Here is an 18,465-nt window from a genome sequence, read left to right as displayed (position 1 = left end):
TTATTAAATAATATGAGTGTGTGATTTTAATTAATAGGTAATAAGAAAAAAAAAAAGAAAACATTAATAGTGAAGATAAATTTGATATATTTTGATTTTTTTTTAAATAAATTGAATTAATTACTTATATAAATGTGTGTATGTGTTTTTCTTTTTATATTAAAGTGTCTTAAGAACGGGAAAATATATATTTTATCCTAAAAGAAGTTAAATAATAAATATATTTTTATCCTTAATCATTACATTAACGAAAAATAAGAGAAGGAGAAATAGAAGAACAGAGGAATTCATGTGACATGACTGGTGTTTTTGGACCTTGACCGGTAGAAGAATTTTGTGAGTACTGAAGTTAAAAAGAGAACGAATGCGATGCCATGATTGCTATGACCTGCATAAGAGATGACATAAACTATGGTCGTCACTAACAATGGTTTGGACAAGGTGAGGCATTGAAGCAGCCGCAAGTGAAGAAGGAGTTTATGTTTATCTGGTTTTGCAATCTGAAGGATGAAGGGGAAGGTCGTCTGTTACTATGATGACATAGTCAACGATGATGATGTCAGGGACAAGTTCGGTTGACAATATGAGGTCATGGTTAGATTCACTAACACGCAGTGAGTTCGTGGGAGTAGAAAAATTCCACATGTAACTAAAAAAAGCCCCAAAAAGAAAACATTGGAGAAACTTAAATGTTAGAGATTCATTAAAATCTTATTTTATTAGTTTTGGGTTTAGTAATATTTGATTTGATTTATTGTTAGTTTTTATTATTTATACTTGATCTAAGGCCTTGTTTGCATTTATCAAAGTTTAATGAAAGAGAAAAAAATATAGTAAAAGAGAGAGTCCAGTCTAGGTTGTACCTTTACTCTTTAGGGGAGACGCGACGGGAGGACCCACTTTAATGGTTTTGTTCGATAAAATGAAATATTTGTGAAAGTATAGAAGATGAGATAAAGTTATAAGAGAAAAGTTTCAGTGAAGGGGAGAAGTTTGGAACAAAGAGAAGAGGTTTCGAAAAAGAGGCCAACCAATCTAAAAGATAGAAGAGCCATAAGGAAAAAGAAGAAGTCAAATATGATTGAAACCGGTATGGGATGACGCATGTGGAAAGCCAATTAAAGGATGAAAAATTTAAGTTTATGGAGGGAGTTTTGTTAAGATAAACTTAAATTTTAGAGATTCATTAAAATCTTATTTTATTAATTAAGATTTTTATTAATTTTGGGTTTATAATATTTGGTTTGATTTGTACTTGTTCCAATTTTTTATATGCACCTATTTAAATGTTGTCTGAAAAAGGACCCAAATGAATTAAAAAGTCAAATTATTTATGTGAGTCACTTTTGTTTACAAAAATAAAAAAGACTTCTAAAAATTGAAAAAAAAAAACATTTACTCTATTATTAACTTTGATGGGTGAGTTTTTGTACGTGATTTCAAATATAAGTTTTCTTTGATGAGAAAATAAGATTTGAATAAATTATTAATGAGAGAAAATAAATATCATAAAAAAGATTTTTTAAAGAAAAAAAAAAGTTCTCGTAATTTTTTCATGGTGACATGAGAAGAATATTTAAAAGATTTCACCTTAAATAACTTATCAAGTTTTGAATTCAAATAATAATTCTTATTATAGTTGGTCTATATAACAATCATATAATCACAATATTAATTCCATTTGCATACAAGTTAACTTATTTGAATAGATAGTAGGAATTATATTTCCTTTTTTATTTTAGTTAAAAATATTTGAACCTTAAATCTTCTACTCCAAATTTGTTTGTTACTTCATCAATGTTCCTTGTTAGAAAAATTTAAATTTGAGTTCAAAATTAAGAATCTCCAGATAAATATATACGAGGACATATAATATAAACCAACTATAAACAGTTTCTTAAGAAAAATATAGATCATGAAGAAGAAGAACTAAGATATCATTATAATCATATGATATATTCAATATATATATATATATATATATATATATATATATATATATATATATATAATATCTTTATTAATGTCATTTTTATAACTTTTGTTAATAAGTTATTGACAAGAAACCGATTGAATAACCTTTGTTGGTTGAATAATTTTTACATGAATTCACTTAACACAGAAGATTGATTATTCATCTTTATAAAAAATTATACAATTTGTTTATGTAAAAAATATAATTATTTAAAAAACAATAAATTATAAAACATACGAAAATGTTCACCTGAATTTGACAAATTAACTTTGACAAATTAACTTGAACGATGTTAGGATATTTACGAACATCTATAATTTACCTGATAAATCAGTTAAATTGAATTTTTTTTTTTTCTATTTTTTATGCAAACCCATAATCGTTGTAAAGAGTTTGAAACGAATATAGATATATTGAAATATAGTCATATTATAAGGAATCATAATATTTTAATAATTTTTTGACAACATATTATATATTATTATTTTATTGGTTTGTATATTTAAAACAGATCAATTATAAACTATCACATAAATAATTGTAAAAAAATTGTCCATAAAAATTTTTTAAAATACATTTTCTTATTATAAATCATTGAAATAAACATTGACATTGACTTTATGAAGTTTGCTAAAAATGTTCTCGACCTTCCTCCTGACTTTTCTCTGACATGTTAATCAAGAATTCCTAATGCCATAAACAAAACAATTAGAAGAAAACATGTGTGGCATGTAAGAACATGACAGCAATGAGTTTCAATCTTTTATTAGAAATATAAACGGTTACTGTATTTATTTAATTAAAAATTATCTATAGATAGAAAACATAACTAAATTTTGAACTCACCTTATTACCTCTCAAAAGTGAATGTGAAGACTAACAAGATTTCTCACCCTTTCTAAAAAAAGAATGAAATAGGTTTTTTAAAATTGACAACAATAAAATATTTAAATAAAAACAAGTTACAATAGTCACGAAAGATCTTGGTAAATAAAAGTTTGAGCTTCAAATTTTAAATATAGAAAAAAAATTAATGAGATAATACTAATCAAATATACAACAATAAAATAAGTTTATGAAATTTGTACAGCAATTAAATATTTTTTAGATTACTATTTTTAAATATATGCCAATCATGATGTATAGTCACATGAGCAAAATATATTTTGAGAGGACATTTTACATCTTTTTGAAATTGAAAACACCATTTTCTTTCTACGAAAATTTAGTGTAGAGTTTATAATAATGAGAAATTGAAAACTAGTTTTTCACATTTCAAACTTCAACGAGATAATGAATAGAAATTTATTCCATTCCTCAACATTGAAGTACGTTTTAAAAATTTCTACTTTTAGATATTTAAAAAAAAAAGTTCAGAAACATTAATAAATTATTTACTATTTTCCATACTTAAATCAGAAAATATTTATTAATAAAAAGGTCAAAGCGTTTTAGTGTAAATAATAAATAAACATTTAATGCTCAAAATAAAAGTATTTATGTTATTAAAATAAGTATTTAATGTAAACTTCTAAAAGTTTAGAATGATGCAACTCTCATTTTTACCCCACAATTAGGGATAGCTTTTCAATTCTTTTAAAACTGAATTAAGTTTAAAATCTTTTTATAAATTTAGATATTTCTTTAATGAGTTTCTATTAATTTTTTTATTAACTATTATAATTTTTTATATATTTCAACTGAACCATTTTAGTTGTTTCAGGAAGAAAATGATGTAATTATTATTTTATCTTATTATTTAATTTATTTATTTTTCATGTGTTTTATTATTTTTTAATGGAAACGTATTAAATAATCACTAATCATTCTTCTAATGATTTTTATCTATTCAATTTGTTTAGTATAAAATTTTTAATAGTGATTTGTTATTTTACATCAACCATAATATCCTTTATATTAACTACACAACTTTATATTTTTTAACATATATAAACTGATATATAAGATGATAAAATCAAATAACAACCACAATCCAAAGATACTCAATTAAAAATTAAAAGAAAAAATTGAATGTATAAAAAATATTTAATAAAGACTTAATTAGGGGCATCAAAATTTATAAAAACTTAAAACTTAATTAAAAAATTATTTATTTAGAATTGAAGTAATTCAATTGTTATAATTTGATTTTAATGTAGTCAAACTTTTATTATGTTATTATTGATTTATTATGCAGTAATAAATTATTTTTCCAAATTTATTTTACAAAATTAAAAAGTTCATTTAATAATAGATTAGGTCACTTATGTTGTTCTATGAATCAAAGGTAGATAAAAAATATAGTTATTTATTTACTGGAACTTTTAATTTGATTTATTTGTACGGAAAAACACACTTACTTTTAAACATAAATACATTTTAAGTTTTTTTTATTTCATTTAGTAATATTTTTTTCTAAAATATCTTAACTTAAATAATACATTTGGTTTTGGCTAATAACTTTCAAGTTTTTTTTGGTGAAAAATGAAAATAAAAATATTTTAGAAAAAAATAATAAAATTGAGTGTATTTAAGTTTTTTCTTTTAATATATATATATATATATATATATATATATGATTTATTTAAAATTAAAATGGAGGAAAGAGAAAAAGAAAAGTATAATTAAGAAGGTGATTAAGGAGGAGAGAGAAGTAGGAAGATTTGGTTTTGGATTCGAGTGTGGCAGTTTGTGTAATTTTGTTAAAAAAAGGGGTCACACAGTGATTACTCAGTTGTCTCTGAATTGTAGAATTGAAGTGTTGTCCAACATATGCCATCTATATCTCTATTCTTCTATATAATAAACACAACACAACCATCTCTCTCTACATTTTTCTCTCTGTCTTCTGATCCGCCGTCCAATCCTCCGTTTCTCAAACAGGTTCTCATCTCTCTGTCGATCGTCACTTCTCTTAGATCTCGATTTTCTCTATTCAATTATTTGCTCTATGTGCTGGATTGCATTTTCTCTTCGTGTGTTTTCGGATCTCAATTTTAATTGATGTCAATGCATTTATATCTTCTGATTTTCATGTATCTGTTAATGCATGCCGATTTTGTACTTCTGGATCTGTGAATGTGTGATGGATACGAAGGAAAACTTTCACTCTATGAGTTTGAATCTTTCTGTGTGGATATGGCAGATCATAAATGGCGTCTACAGCGACTGGAGCGACGGGATGGTACCGAGGAAAGGTGAAGGCGGTTCCGTCCGGGGATTGCGTGGTCATCATGGCCATGCCATCCGGCAAGCCTGGTCCTTTGCCTGAAAAGTCCATCACGCTGTCATCTCTAATGGCTCCAAGACTTGTAATTTTACTAGATTCATGGATATCTTGTTCCAATTGTGAATTACAATATTTTTTTTCCAAATCTTGTTGTATCAATGTTGATGTTATTATTTTTTCTGTGTTCTAGTTTCGAAATTGAAAATGCTTTTTTTCTTCTGTGCAACTGATGAGGTTCTTTACAGCCAACTGATTAAAGATATTTGTTTTAAAAAATTGCTAGGCGCGTAGAGGTGGTGTGGATGAGCCGTTTGCTTGGGAAAGTAGGGAGTTTCTACGGAAGCTCTGCATAGGGAAGGTAGGTTAAATGAAGTTTCCATTTTTTTTTTTACTTTGGTGTATGATCTGTCGTTTTTTTTTTCTTAAGATGAAAAATTTTAAGTCTCTGACATATGTTATATGATTGGAACAGGAAGTGGCCTTCAGAGTTGATTACACAGTGCCATCGATAAGCCGTGACTTTGGCACAGTTTTTATAGGGGATAAGAATGTAGCAGTGCTCGTTGTTTCTGCAGGATGGGCAAAGGTTGAACACTTTCTGTTTTTTTTGTCCGGATGGCCATGTTTAGATTTTTTTTGCATAGCTGAACTGTGTTATTGGGGTTTTGTTCGTGCAGGTAAGAGAGCAGGGGCAACAGAAGGGAGAAGCAAGTCCTTACCTAGCTGAATTATTAAGATTGGAAGAACAAGCTAAACAAGAAGGCTTTGGTCGTTGGAGTAAGGTTTGTGTCTGACTTTTTAGTGTTGGACTGTTAGATAGCATAACAGGCTATTTCAAAAGTTCTGAAGTTAGCAAACAAGGTATTTGCTATTTGCGGTGCCTGTTATGCTATTTCAAAATTTACATGCAAACCCCAATGCTTACTCTCATTAGCAATCAACGCGTCCCTTACTTGTAATAAATAAGGTGTGCATTGCCTGTTGCATTTTTGGCTTCTTCACAAACTTGAAACCATTGTGGATTCCGTCTGGCATCTTTGCTGATGTAAAGTGTCTCTTTACCTGCACATGTTATGATAAATTTTTGTCACCTTATAAAATAAGTTTTGATTATAGTGTTTATCTCAGTTTCGTCCAATATTATATATAAAGTTCATGTAGTTCCATTCAAAACCATCAAACATGATGATGTTGTAATGTGACAGAAAATGGAAAAGTATAATTACTTTCCCATTCTGACATTTTGGACATGCTATATAAATCTATCCTGAGTGAACCATATATGATTTTGTGGCTGATTGCAGGTTCCTGGTGCTGCTGAGGCATCCATCAGAAATTTACCACCATCGGCACTTGGTGACTCTAGCAACTTAGATGCTATGGCTTTATTAGCTGCTAACAAGGGCAGGCCCATGGAAGGAATTGTTGAGCAGGTTCGCGATGGAAGTACCCTGCGTGTCTATTTGCTCCCAGATTTTCAGTTTGTCCAAGTTTTTGTTGCTGGAATTCAGGTATATATATCATAGTTCTTTTTTCTTACCCTTTTCTAAGCATATGAATAATTGATTTTTCTCTAAGTTAGGCTCCACAAATGGGAAGGAGAGCTGTCCCTGAAAGTGTTATTGAACCAGAGGTGCCAGCTGATGAGACTAATGGAGACGTTCCTGGGGAACCTCGAGCCCCACTCACATCTGCCCAAAGACTTGCAGCCTCAGCATCATCTGCTGAAACTTCTGCTGATCCCTTTGCACCTGAAGCTAAATTCTTCACTGAGACGAGAGTATTGAATCGAGATGTGGGTAACCTGATTTTGTAATTTATATTCCTTGTTTCATTTTTGAATGTTTTGTAAATTCCAAGTGGGCATGTAGGTGCGAATTGTCCTGGAAGGTGTTGATAAGTTCAGCAATTTGATTGGATCAGTCTATTATCCTGATGGTGACTCAGCAAAAGATTTGGCGTTGGAGCTTGTGGAAAATGTGAGTTCTTCACCTGTGCAGAGTGGTTTAGCTTGTTTAATTTTATTGTTGGACTTCTAATATTTCCTGCCGCTATAATTTACAACTTCTGCAAGACTGCATTCGCTTATGTGAGTTAGCAACAAACTTGTAGCCACTTGAATACTTAATTTGTGTAGGTGTCCATCATTAGGATCTATCTGGGATTGACAACAACCAAGAATTGTACATGGAAACATTGTGCTTGCTATGCACGCACCCTTTTAGGTTCATAGTAGTGAGTGGCTGGTATAAGAAAGCATCATGACTATTTCTCTGAGTAGAATATTGTCTCCAAAGATTGACTAATTTGTTCTTGTTCAAGAAACTACGACTTAGAAGAGTATACATGTTTTAGTAGTTGTGAAGTTTAGCTATTTTATGCTTTGTTAAAGCTATAATTCAATAGCACTTGTACAATCTCTATTCCTGATATTTTAGTTGGAATTGTTTCCTAGCTGTAGCTTTGATAATTTGCTGAAATGATATGCATTATAGTTTTGTGTAGGGAGATTTGAATGATTCTTCTTGTCTCTTGATCTGATGAAACTATCACTTAGCAGTATTCTGAAAATCTCTTATCATTTGAATTTCTCAATCATACAGGGTTTTGCCAAATATGTTGAATGGAGTGCCAATATGATGGAAGAAGAAGCAAAGAGGAAGCTGAAGACTGCTGAACTTCAGGCAAAGAAAAACAGGTTAAGAATGTGGACAAATTATGTACCACCAGCAACAAATTCAAAAGCGATACATGACCAGAATTTTACAGGAAAGGTAGTATTTCTATAATTATTGATTTAAACCAAATTAAAAGGGATCTCGTGGTGTCCCTCAGAACTTTGTTTTTAGCCTAGCCCAATGAAATGTGATCCGTATAATTAATTGACCTCACACAGTTGTACAAGACTATTGTTGTCATTGTTGTATTAATTTATCTCAATATTCAATCCTCATTCATTTAAGTCTTTAATTTTGAAATTTTCTTTTTCTAGGTGGTTGAGGTTGTTAGTGGAGATTGTATCATTGTTGCCGATGATTCAATTCCATATGGCAGTCCACTAGCAGAGCGGCGAGTCAACCTTTCAAGTATTAGGTGCCCAAAAATGGGCAATCCTCGTAGAGATGAAAAACCAGCTCCATATGCTCGTGAGGCAAAGGAGTTCTTGAGAACACGCCTCATTGGTCGTCAAGTATGAAAATATAATATATTTTTTTAGGGTCTATATCATTGGTGACTACACTTATAATTAATCATTTATCCTGATTTTCAGGTAAATGTTCAAATGGAGTATTCTAGAAAGGTTGTTCCAGCTGATGGATCTTCTGTTCCACCAGGAGTTCCTGAAGGCAGAGCAATGGATTTTGGATCAGTATTCCTACCCAGTGCTGGTAAGGCTGATGGCGATGATGTCCCTTCATCTGCTACACCTGCTGGAACTCAGCAGAATGGGGTGAATGTTGCTGAGTTGATTGTTGGCCGAGGTTTTGGAACTGTCATCAGACATCGTGACTTTGAAGAAAGATCAAATTATTATGATGCTCTTCTTACTGCTGAATCACGTGCTATTTCTGGAAGGAAAGGGATCCATTCTGCCAAGGATTCTCCAGTCATGCATATAACTGACTTGACCACAGTGAGAAATATATTATTGCACTAAATTTTTCTTTTAATCTGAAGTATACTTAAACTTTCCTCCCATTTTGATTTATTTTAGGCATCAGCGAAGAAAGCCAAAGATTTCTTGCCTTTTCTTCACCGCAGTAGAAAAATTCCTGCAGTTGTGGAATATGTCCTCAGTGGTCATCGCTTTAAATTGTTAATTCCAAAAGAAACTTGCAGTATTGCATTTGCATTTTCTGGTGTCAGATGTCCCGGTCGCAATGAGCCATATTCTGATGAAGCCATCGCTCTTATGAGGCGGAAAATAATGCAGAGAGACGTTGAGGTAATTAGGTCTTCGTTTACAAACATAAAATTTCTCCTTTTACTTTTTTATTTTTCTAAATTAAATGTAATTTTCACAATTTTCAGATTGAGGTTGAGACCGTTGATAGAACTGGCACTTTCTTGGGTTCCTTATGGGAGTCAAGGACCAATATGGCGATTACACTACTTGAAGCTGGTTTTGCAAAGCTTCAAACTTCCTTTGGCAGTGATAGGATTCCTGATCTTAGTCTTCTAGAGCGAGCTGAACAATCTGCCAGGAGCCAAAAGCTGAAAGTAAGAAGGAGGTCCCATGCTTGTGTTATATCTGTAATTGTCCTTTTTACTGTTCTTAAATGATTTGTAATGCAGATTTGGGAGAATTATGTTGAAGGGGAGGAAGTATCTAATGGTGCACATGTTGAGAACAAACAGCAAGAAGTGCTCAAGGTTTGTAGTATACTCTTGTGTAATAAACAGCCTTTCTTTTTGTATTGAAAAATACTGAATGATTTGCTCCATTTTATCTGTTCTTAGGTGACGGTAACAGAAGTCTTGGGTGGGGGTAAATTCTATGTCCATCCTGTTGGGGATCAAAAGATAGCATCCATTCAGCAACAGCTTTCTTTTCTGAACCTTCAAGAAGCTCCTCTGATTGGAGCTTTCAATCCTAAGAAGGGAGACATAGTCCTTTGTCTTTTTGGTGCTGATAAGTCTTGGTATCGGGCAATGGTTAGTTCTTAATTTTTGTTCCGTACTATAATATCTAGGAGAAATTGTCATTGTGATGAAAAAATTGATGAGAAACATCTCATTTTCTAAGTCATGGAGACCTCTTTCCTCCATTCATCAATATTTCATCTTATTTTAAACCCATGGTATTTCTATTGAGCGGTTTCATCTCATTAAGCAATATTTCATCTTGAACAACAATCCTTGAGACAGTTTTTTTTACTGGATGGATCTGAGGTGACTTTATTTAGTCAGATATTTCTTAATGGTCAGCACTTTTTGCACATTTGTCATCACGTTTTACAATTTTCAGTATCATAGATAGGGTTTGATTAGATGCAAAATGGTTAGAACACTACTTGTATCACGTAGTGTGTTCACTTAAACTTAATCTGTGAAATGTTATGGATTGTGTAGATAGTCAATGGACCTCGAGGACCTGTTGAATCTCCAAATGACACATTTGAAGTATTTTATATTGATTATGGAAATCAAGAAGTGGTACCTTACTCTCAGCTACGGCCTCTTGATCCATCTGTGTCCGCTGCCCCTGGTCTTGCACAACTGTGCAGCCTTGCATATGTGAAGGTTCCAAACTTGGAAGAGGATTTTGGCCAAGAAGCAGCTGAATATTTGAGTGAACTCACTTTAAACAGTGGCAAAGAGTTCAGGGCTAAGGTCGAGGAGAGAGATACATCAGGAGGAAAAGCCAAAGGGCAGGGTACCGGAACAGTGCTTGCCGTAACTCTAGTTGCTGTGGATTCTGAGATCAGTGTTAATGCTGCCATTCTTCAGGCATTACTTCTTTACTTGAATTGTTTTGAAATGCATATATTCAGTATACCTAATAAGAAAAAGTGTCTGAAAATTTGCAGGAAGGGCTTGGTAGGCTAGAAAAAAGGAACAGGTGGGACAGAAAAGAAAAACAGCAGGCCTTTGAGAATCTGGAGATATTCCAAGGAGAAGCTCGGACCAATCGGCGTGGAATGTGGCAGTATGGAGATATCCAGTCGGATGATGAGGACACTGCTCCTCCTGCTAGGAAGGCTGGTGGCCGGAAGTGAGTGTGTACTTTTAAGAGGGAAGGTAAGTTATAGAGTTATAGACACCTTCAGAGAAAATGAGCAACTTATAGACATGAACATTTTATTTCAAGCTAGAGGAGAAGAATGCCATGTGTAATCCTTAGTAAGTTTTGTTTTCTTTTTCTTGTTTTAAATTTTGTCGCTAGGCTGAGAAGACAATTTTTTAAACAAGTGTTGTAATAAAAGATGCATATGGCAGTTGTTTCATATCGATGGGACAGCACAAAAGTGTTGTTTTATAGTTAATCTCGGTTCAGATCTTTTGTTGTTTTTGTTACAAGCATGCAAGCAAGATCACATAATCATTATCAACAGTTTTTATGGGCAAACTCTTCATTGGTAATCATGATTTTATGATAATTTAAAGGGATAACTATGTTTTTGGGTTTTCCTGAAATTGTTTACGATATTTTATTCCAACTTTCATAAAAGCTTTTACTTTTAGTTAATATGCGATCCTCTAAACATGTTGTTATTCATAAAGTTTCCTATTATTTAAAACCCCAAAAAAGTATTTTCAAATTATCTCATAAGTTAAAGTTTTAGCACTCATGTTTGGTATGTTAGAAGTTTGATTATATCGAGTTTAATGATAAAAAAAATGCTTCACGATTTTAGCATGCTAGATCATTCCGAATTGAATAAGACATGCTCCAATTGCTAAGATTGAAGAGGAAATATGAAAAGGACTCACTTTATGCTTGCCGAATTGCCGTAAGCCATGTTTTGCATAAATTTCCTTTGTTTTTTTTTTTTTTTCTTTCACCCAAACTAGTAGCAATCGGTAGTAGTGTTGATTAGCGAGTCCTCATATCTTGAGCCTATAAAAAAGCTGTTTTCAATTTATTCAAAGCACCGATTTTTAAATAATTAAAGACCAACCATTTGTAAAGAGATTATTTTACAACTTAAACCCGTTTTATGGGGTTTGTTAGAAAATTGACTTTTGAGACTACATTTTAAAAATTTAGTGGAATAAGTGAACTAGATATTTGAGCTATTTCTGAGAAGCTTCTAATTATCCATAAATCATCAGTTTCGCATTCTACAAACTAAAGAGTTGTGTATGCAATTATTTTTGTTAAGTGGATATCTGAACAAAAAGTGGTGTTGGACTTGAGAACTTGCACCTTATTAATGAGATAGTTGAGTATATGACATAATTATAACTCAGGGTGTTGATTATGCTAATCTGTTGGAGTTAAAAGGCATGGTTTTGGGATGCTGTTGAGCCTAAGAGCGAGGCTTTATGCCAATTCATGTATTTCCTCTTTCTTGAGGTTGATGTTAGCAACATCTCTAAACTTGAAATATCATTATCAAGACCAGTAATGTTTAGTGAATACAATTGTGAATGTTTCTATGTGTGATAGAGAAGGTCAGGTGCATTTGATTCGAATGAAGATGATTTCTGAATCATGAAACTAATAGAAGAATTGGTTATATGTGAATGTGAAGGCTGGGTGGAAGGATGAAATCATGAACATAATAGATAGAAGCAAATTGAGGCTTGTACATTTTTTTATCCGGTTGTTTGGTGTCGTTCGATTCCTATCCTTTCTGCATGATGTTTGCATATTAAGAGAATAATAACACTTGGAGATTTAAACAAGATCAACCACCAAAGTAATAATACTTAGTTTTTTTCGCTTTGTCCTCATTGTAAGAAATCTAATCATCTACAAAAAAGGTGATGGTGAAGACCATATGCAAGGTATCATAAGTGTGAGTAGTTAGGACACATGAAAAGATTTGCAAGTCTTATCAACAACAAGGAAAAGTTAAGGTTGTTGACGGCCAATCATAAAAGGAACAGTTATTTGTTGTTACATGCTTCATTACTAATATTTTCACATAGGTTGCACAAACCACATGAGTTATGATATAGAACTATTCAAAGAACTTCACAAAAACTTCACTTTCTAAATTCAGAGTTCGTAATGGAGCATATATTGCAATAAGAGGAAAAAACAATGGCAATCGAAGGTTAAACAGATTTGAAATTGATTTCATATGCTTTATATGTTCCTGAAATTAACCAAAACCTGTTTAGCATTCTTCAATTGCTTGAAAAAGGTTATAAGGTGATAGTTGAGGACAAAAACTACATGATTAAAGATTTAGAAGGCAGAGAAATGTTTAAAGTTGGAATGAAAGGAAGAGTTTTGTCTTGGACTTCATGAGCGAAGAACAAGTTGCAATGCACAAAGATGTCAGCAGTACAATACTTTGGCATAAAAGATTAGGCCATTTTCATCACAGTGTTCTAATATTCATGAAGAAGAATAATATGGTGCTGAAAGGCTTGTTCGGTATAAAAGAAGCACTCCCTACATCCATTGTTTGTTAGTATGGAAAGCAAACGAAACTCCTATTTCCACAAAATAAGACTTGGAGGGCTGGAGGTCCTACGAGCACACCATCGTTGAACGACACTAAGTATTCTTTTCATTGATGACAAGACAAGAATCTGCTGAGTTTATTTTATGAAGCTTGAATATGAAGTTGATGACATTTTTTGGAAGTTTAAAACTTGGGTGGAAAATAAAAATAAGTGCAAATTACAAGTGACCAGATCTGACAATGGAACTGAATATACTTCTAAGAAATTTAACTAGTTTTGTGAAGATGCAGGTACAACCCCTTATTCACCTTATCAAAATGGCAATGCAGGAAGAAAAATCAAACGATTATAGAGATGGTTAGGTGCTTACTTCGTGACAAAGAGTTGTCAAAAAAACTATGGGTAGAAGCAGTAAATACAACAACATTTTTACTCAATAGGCTACCCCACGAAAGCTTTACAACAAAGAATGCCTTTTGAAGCATGGTATGCTTACAAACCTAATCTCTTTAATTTAAGGACATTTAGTGTTTCTATTATATTTCTCATATTAAGAGAGACAAATTGGACAAGAAAGCAAAAACTGGAATTTTTGTGGGCAGGGATGTATCTCCCACACAACAACAAAATAAATGTTGGCAGGGATGTAAAATTCTTGGAGTTTGATTGTTGGAGATGGAAGACAACAATGAACTTGAACTTCAAAAGAATGATATTACTTTGGGACATCTATCAAAGGTGCAATGTTGGAACTTGCTCGATATGAAGAGGCTGCAACTGACAAGAGGTGGATAAATGCTATGAAAGAGGAGCTCAAAATAATTGAAAAGAATTATATATGGGAGTTGGTGGACAGACCTAATCATAAAAAGGCCATTGGAGTAATGTGGGTTTATAGAACCAAGTATAATTTTGATGGTTCTGTGAACTAGTACAAGGCAATACTTGTTGTCAAGGGATATGCCCAGATGATCTGAGTAAATTTCTATGAAACATTTGCCCCAGTTGCATGACTAGACACAATAAGGTTATTGCTAGCACTAGCTCCATAAAAAGGTTGGGTTATACATCAATTAGATGTCAAATCAACTTTTTTGAATGGGTATTTGGAGGAAGAATTTTTTGTAAAACAATTAGAAGGATTTGCTCATCAAGGACAAGAAGACAAGGTTTATCTACTGAAAAAGACATTATATAGTTTAAAGCAATCACCAAATCTTGGTACAATAGAACTGATACACATTTAATGAGCCTTGGTTTTGTGAAAAGTCCAAGAGAGTGTACTTTATACATTAAAAAGGTGGATGAAGATATACTTGTAAGTAATATCTCTATATGTTGATGGCTTATTTGTTAGAGGAAGTTGTAAGGAGATGATTCACAAGATTAAAGAAGAAATGGAAAATGTCTTTGAAATGAGACCTTGAAAATATTACATTCTTTCTTGGTATGCAAGTGCAACAAAAGCAAAATGAAATATTTGTGTGCCAAGAAAAGTGTGCAAAGGAAGTTCTTATGAAGCTCAACATGGAAGAGTGTAAGTTAGCTGCAACTCCAATGAACCAAAAGGAAAAGTTTTGCAGTGAAGATGGAGCTAAAACGGTTGATGGAATGTTGTTTATAAGCTTAATAGGATGCTCGATGTATTTAATAGCCACCCGACTAGATATCATGCATTCAATGAGTTTGTTATCGAGGTACATGCATTGTGCCAGTGAAGTTCATTTTCGAGCAACAAATAGAATTCTTCCATATGTTAAAGGCACAATTGATTATGGTATAAGATTCAATAAAGTTGAAAGTTAAGTTTTCACGATTATTCAGATAATGATTGGGGAATGTGTTGATGAAATGAGAAACACTTTTGATTATTTCTTTCTCAATTCTGGAATTTTTTTTCTTGGTGTTCCAAAAAGCGAGTTATAGCCCAATCAACAATCAAAGCAGAGTATGTAGCTACTGCAGCTATAAATCAAACTCTCTGGATAAAGAAAATCATGACTGATTTGCACATAGAATAAGAAGATAGCACAGAGAAACAAATATTTTAAGATAAATTTTTTTCTTCTAAAAGAGGCTCAAAGAGAAGGACAGGTGAAGCTAGTTTACTGTAAAACAGAAAATCAAGTGGTTGATATCCTACACATTTGAATTCTTGAGACATAAATTTAGAATTTGTAATTCCAAAGCCAAAGAAGAGTGCCGATTGATGAGTATTGGAGATTAACAAACTAAATATCATATTTATGCTAATTTTTAGGAAAATAAAAGTTAATCACTAATCTGCTAGTTGTTATGACAACATTTTCTTTCAGTTATTTGCTGTAGAAAACCTACAATATTGCTCAATAAAATTGGATCGTAGAGTTCATATTTCACGGTTCCACTCTTTCTAGTTTTTGATATTTTCAAGGCTTAATAGCACTAATAGTCCCTATTTTGGTTGGCAAAATTCGTTTTGGTCCCTATTTTTTTTTTCTGTTCAATGTGGTCCTAAAGATTGTAAATTTCGTTCAATCTGGTCCTTTTTGGAGACGCCGTTTAAATAGTTAACGGCAGAAACTCCAACTGTGCAGAAAAGTGTTGACGTGGCATTTAACTGCCCACGTGGAGTCCGTACAGGCATAGTGAGGTAAAATCTGAAATAAAACTAGGACCATTTCGAACACACTTAACGAAAATAGGGACCATCAGGGATATTAAGCCTTTCTTTAATGAAACCCAATTTTTAATGAGGGTGGATAGCCAAATTAGGGTTTTTAACCAATCTTCTTCCCAATCTTGGTGGTTGATTAGCCATGTTTACTTCCCAATCTTCTTCTTCTTGTTGTTGCACTAGCTTGGGCCACCAAAATTGTCATTCCTCACTTGGTGGTGGTTCAATGGGGGTAGAGATAATCCCTATTTGCAATAATCAGCAGGTTAGGCCTCAATACCACAATCTGCAACAAACTAGACCCCAACAAGCACCATTTCCTAAAGCTTCCAAAATCATAAGGCAAGAACCCCATTTTTTCCACAACAGTATGAGTAAAGCCCTAAGCCCCGAAAAAAAATGCTCAATTGCTTGTCAAATGAAAACCCCGTTGGTGAAGAACCCATTATTCGGAGGTGATTAACTTATTCCTCTTCTTGAGTTTGTCGGCGATTTTGGAGGGAGAGCGGGTGGTAGCCATTGACGAAGGCAAAGGTGAAACAGGTTGGGTTCCCAAATTCTAAGAACCCTAATGAATTTCAAAAATGCCAGGTTATGTTCCCAGGTTGTGGCATTTTCAAAAAGCAAACCCTAATATCTGCAATTTCAATTTCAAAATGAATAAATCTACCTCATTATGCCTAAAAACCCTAATTTGGGTATCCACCCTCATTAAAAATTGGGTTTCATTAAAGAAAGGCTTAATATCCCTTATGGTCCCTATTTTCGTTAAGTGTGTTCGAAATGGTCCTAGTTTTATTTCAGATTTTACCTCACTATGCCTGTACGGACTCCACGTGGGCAGTTAAATGCCACATCAACACTTTTCTGCACAGCTGGAGTTTCTGCCGTTAACTATTTAAACGGCGTCTCCAAAAAGGACCAGATTGAACGAAATTTACAATCTTTAGGACCACATTGAACAGAAAAAAAAAATAGAGACCAAAACGAATTTTGCCAACCAAAATAGGGACTATTAGTACTATTAAGCCTATTTTCAAATAACCAACACTGTCTCTTAGGGTTGGATATATAGTGAATTCTCCTATGAATCAACATGTACGGTATAATAAATATAATGTAAGATAAAAGAACCAACTTACCTCTCAATAGTATCCTCTGCCTAGTGTGCCAAAGGTACCAACGCATAAACGTTTACACCTTAATCCTCCCACGTTTTCATTGCAAAGGACCACCTCAAATTAAAATATCTGGTTGGAATGAGGGGTTTTAGATATCTTATGTTACATCTCATGATTAAGTTCGTGCCATTCCATAATAACTATTAAATTAAGTGAACAACTACTTTCCATAAATTACTCTCATAAATGCAAACACATGGACGAGCACAAATAATCTATACAGCATCAGTTTGCAAAGGAATTAATTAACAAAAGTTGACATTATTATGCATTTCAACTTTAAAATATTACTACAAAGTATTAATGAGTTTTATGTTCTTAAGCTTCATTGGACTTAAACTCGACTCTTCATTTAATTTAAGATTTTTATGCATTTAGACATTTCTTACTTCTTTAGGCCATACCTTTACCAAAAAAAAAAAAAAACCTGGAAATGATCTAAAATTTTCACGAAGAAGTTGATAGCAGCTCGTGGAACCAGGATTAAATTGATCCTAGATAGGTTTATTATAATTGACATGCTAAAAATATTATAACGACACGACCAACATCAAGGTCCTTAAGAGAGAATTTTCGGTAACTTTCCTGAGGGGAGTTTAGATTGTATAATCATTTACTACGAGGACTTAGTGCAGTTGAAGTTTAAAACATTCACATTTTATGAAAAAAGAGTTTCAAAAAATATTTCATCAAAAAATTATATAATTTCTAAAAATTCCAAAAGGGCTTCTGGCTTAAAAACAAAAATAGAAAATAATTGTAACGGTTCCAGCATCCTGAATTAGCTTAAAAAGTCTGAGAGGTGACCAACACAGCAGAAAGGGACCAACCCATGATACAAAAACATACAAAATACTACTTTGAAGTCTCCAAGACAACACACAAAAATGATCTACACTCCTTCGTGCCTAATGCTTAACTAAGCTCAAAATTTAAGTGCGGTGGTAGTGTTCTTCAATGGCCGCCCCTGTCAAGCGATTCAATCATATTTCAATTCTCTCTCCTTGTTGACCTACGACGTGGAGGGGCAGACGATTCCTCCTTCTCTTTGTTTTCTTCATTCTCACCATTTTTTTGGTTAGAAGCACTTTCCGCGGGTTCTAAGTTTGTCTTCTCCACCCTTGTCTGCACAAGAACACAGTGCAGAGACCAACATATAGTCAGTACCAAACAAACTAGATAATAGAACATAAAAAGATAAAAGTTAATTAACAACTTACGGGCTTCTTCTTCCCACCAAATAAGATTCTGAAGAAAATTGACACGAAGACAACCAAAATGGCCACAAGAATGCCAACCGTGAGATTGGGTTGCTCTTCACCTTTCTCGATGAGATCCT

At 32.8% G+C, this 18,465-nt stretch overlaps 2 protein-coding genes across 3 annotated transcripts in view; one reads left to right on the top strand and one right to left on the bottom strand.

Moving 5' to 3' along the window:
* The first annotated feature begins 4,727 nt into the window (after positions 1 to 4,727).
* Positions 4,728 to 11,191, top strand: LOC106768437 (ribonuclease TUDOR 1). The gene is made up of 17 exons (XM_014653604.2): positions 4,728 to 4,858; positions 5,121 to 5,286; positions 5,488 to 5,562; positions 5,677 to 5,790; positions 5,882 to 5,986; positions 6,509 to 6,715; positions 6,787 to 6,999; positions 7,076 to 7,183; positions 7,808 to 7,978; positions 8,197 to 8,394; positions 8,476 to 8,838; positions 8,920 to 9,150; positions 9,237 to 9,425; positions 9,501 to 9,578; positions 9,666 to 9,860; positions 10,278 to 10,655; positions 10,736 to 11,191. Exons 2-17 carry the CDS (start codon positions 5,128 to 5,130, stop codon positions 10,922 to 10,924), a joined length of 2,973 nt encoding a protein of 990 aa, XP_014509090.1. The 5' UTR covers positions 4,728 to 4,858; positions 5,121 to 5,127; the 3' UTR covers positions 10,925 to 11,191.
* A 6,640-nt stretch (positions 11,192 to 17,831) lies between these two features.
* The window catches only part of LOC106765668 (calnexin homolog), a gene marked incomplete in the record, with an annotated part of 10,548 nt that continues 9,914 nt past the window's right edge, over positions 17,832 to 18,465 (bottom strand). For both annotated transcript variants that reach the window (XM_014650359.2, XM_014650358.2), the window contains 2 exon segments: positions 17,832 to 18,251; positions 18,347 to 18,463. In XM_014650359.2, coding sequence (XP_014505845.1) covers positions 18,117 to 18,251; positions 18,347 to 18,463 — 252 coding nt within the window.

This window comes from Vigna radiata, chromosome 7 (genome assembly GCF_000741045.1).
Source record: "Vigna radiata var. radiata cultivar VC1973A chromosome 7, Vradiata_ver6, whole genome shotgun sequence".
Lineage (NCBI taxonomy): Eukaryota > Viridiplantae > Streptophyta > Magnoliopsida > Fabales > Fabaceae > Vigna > Vigna radiata.
The sequence above is the reverse complement of the archived record's forward strand: the minus strand, read 5'-3'. Positions and strand labels throughout refer to the sequence as shown.

Excerpts from the sequence above, each read along its gene's own strand:
- LOC106768437 (XM_014653604.2), top strand. The coding sequence starts at position 5,128 with ATGGCGTCTACAGCGACTGGAGCGACGGGATGGTACCGAGGAAAGGTG. Across the intron at positions 5,791-5,881 it reads TTTCTGCAGGATGGGCAAAG|GTAAGAGAGCAGGGGCAACA; the intron begins GTTGAACACTTT and ends TTGTTCGTGCAG. Across the intron at positions 7,000-7,075 it reads CGAGAGTATTGAATCGAGAT|GTGCGAATTGTCCTGGAAGG; the intron begins GTGGGTAACCTG and ends GTGGGCATGTAG.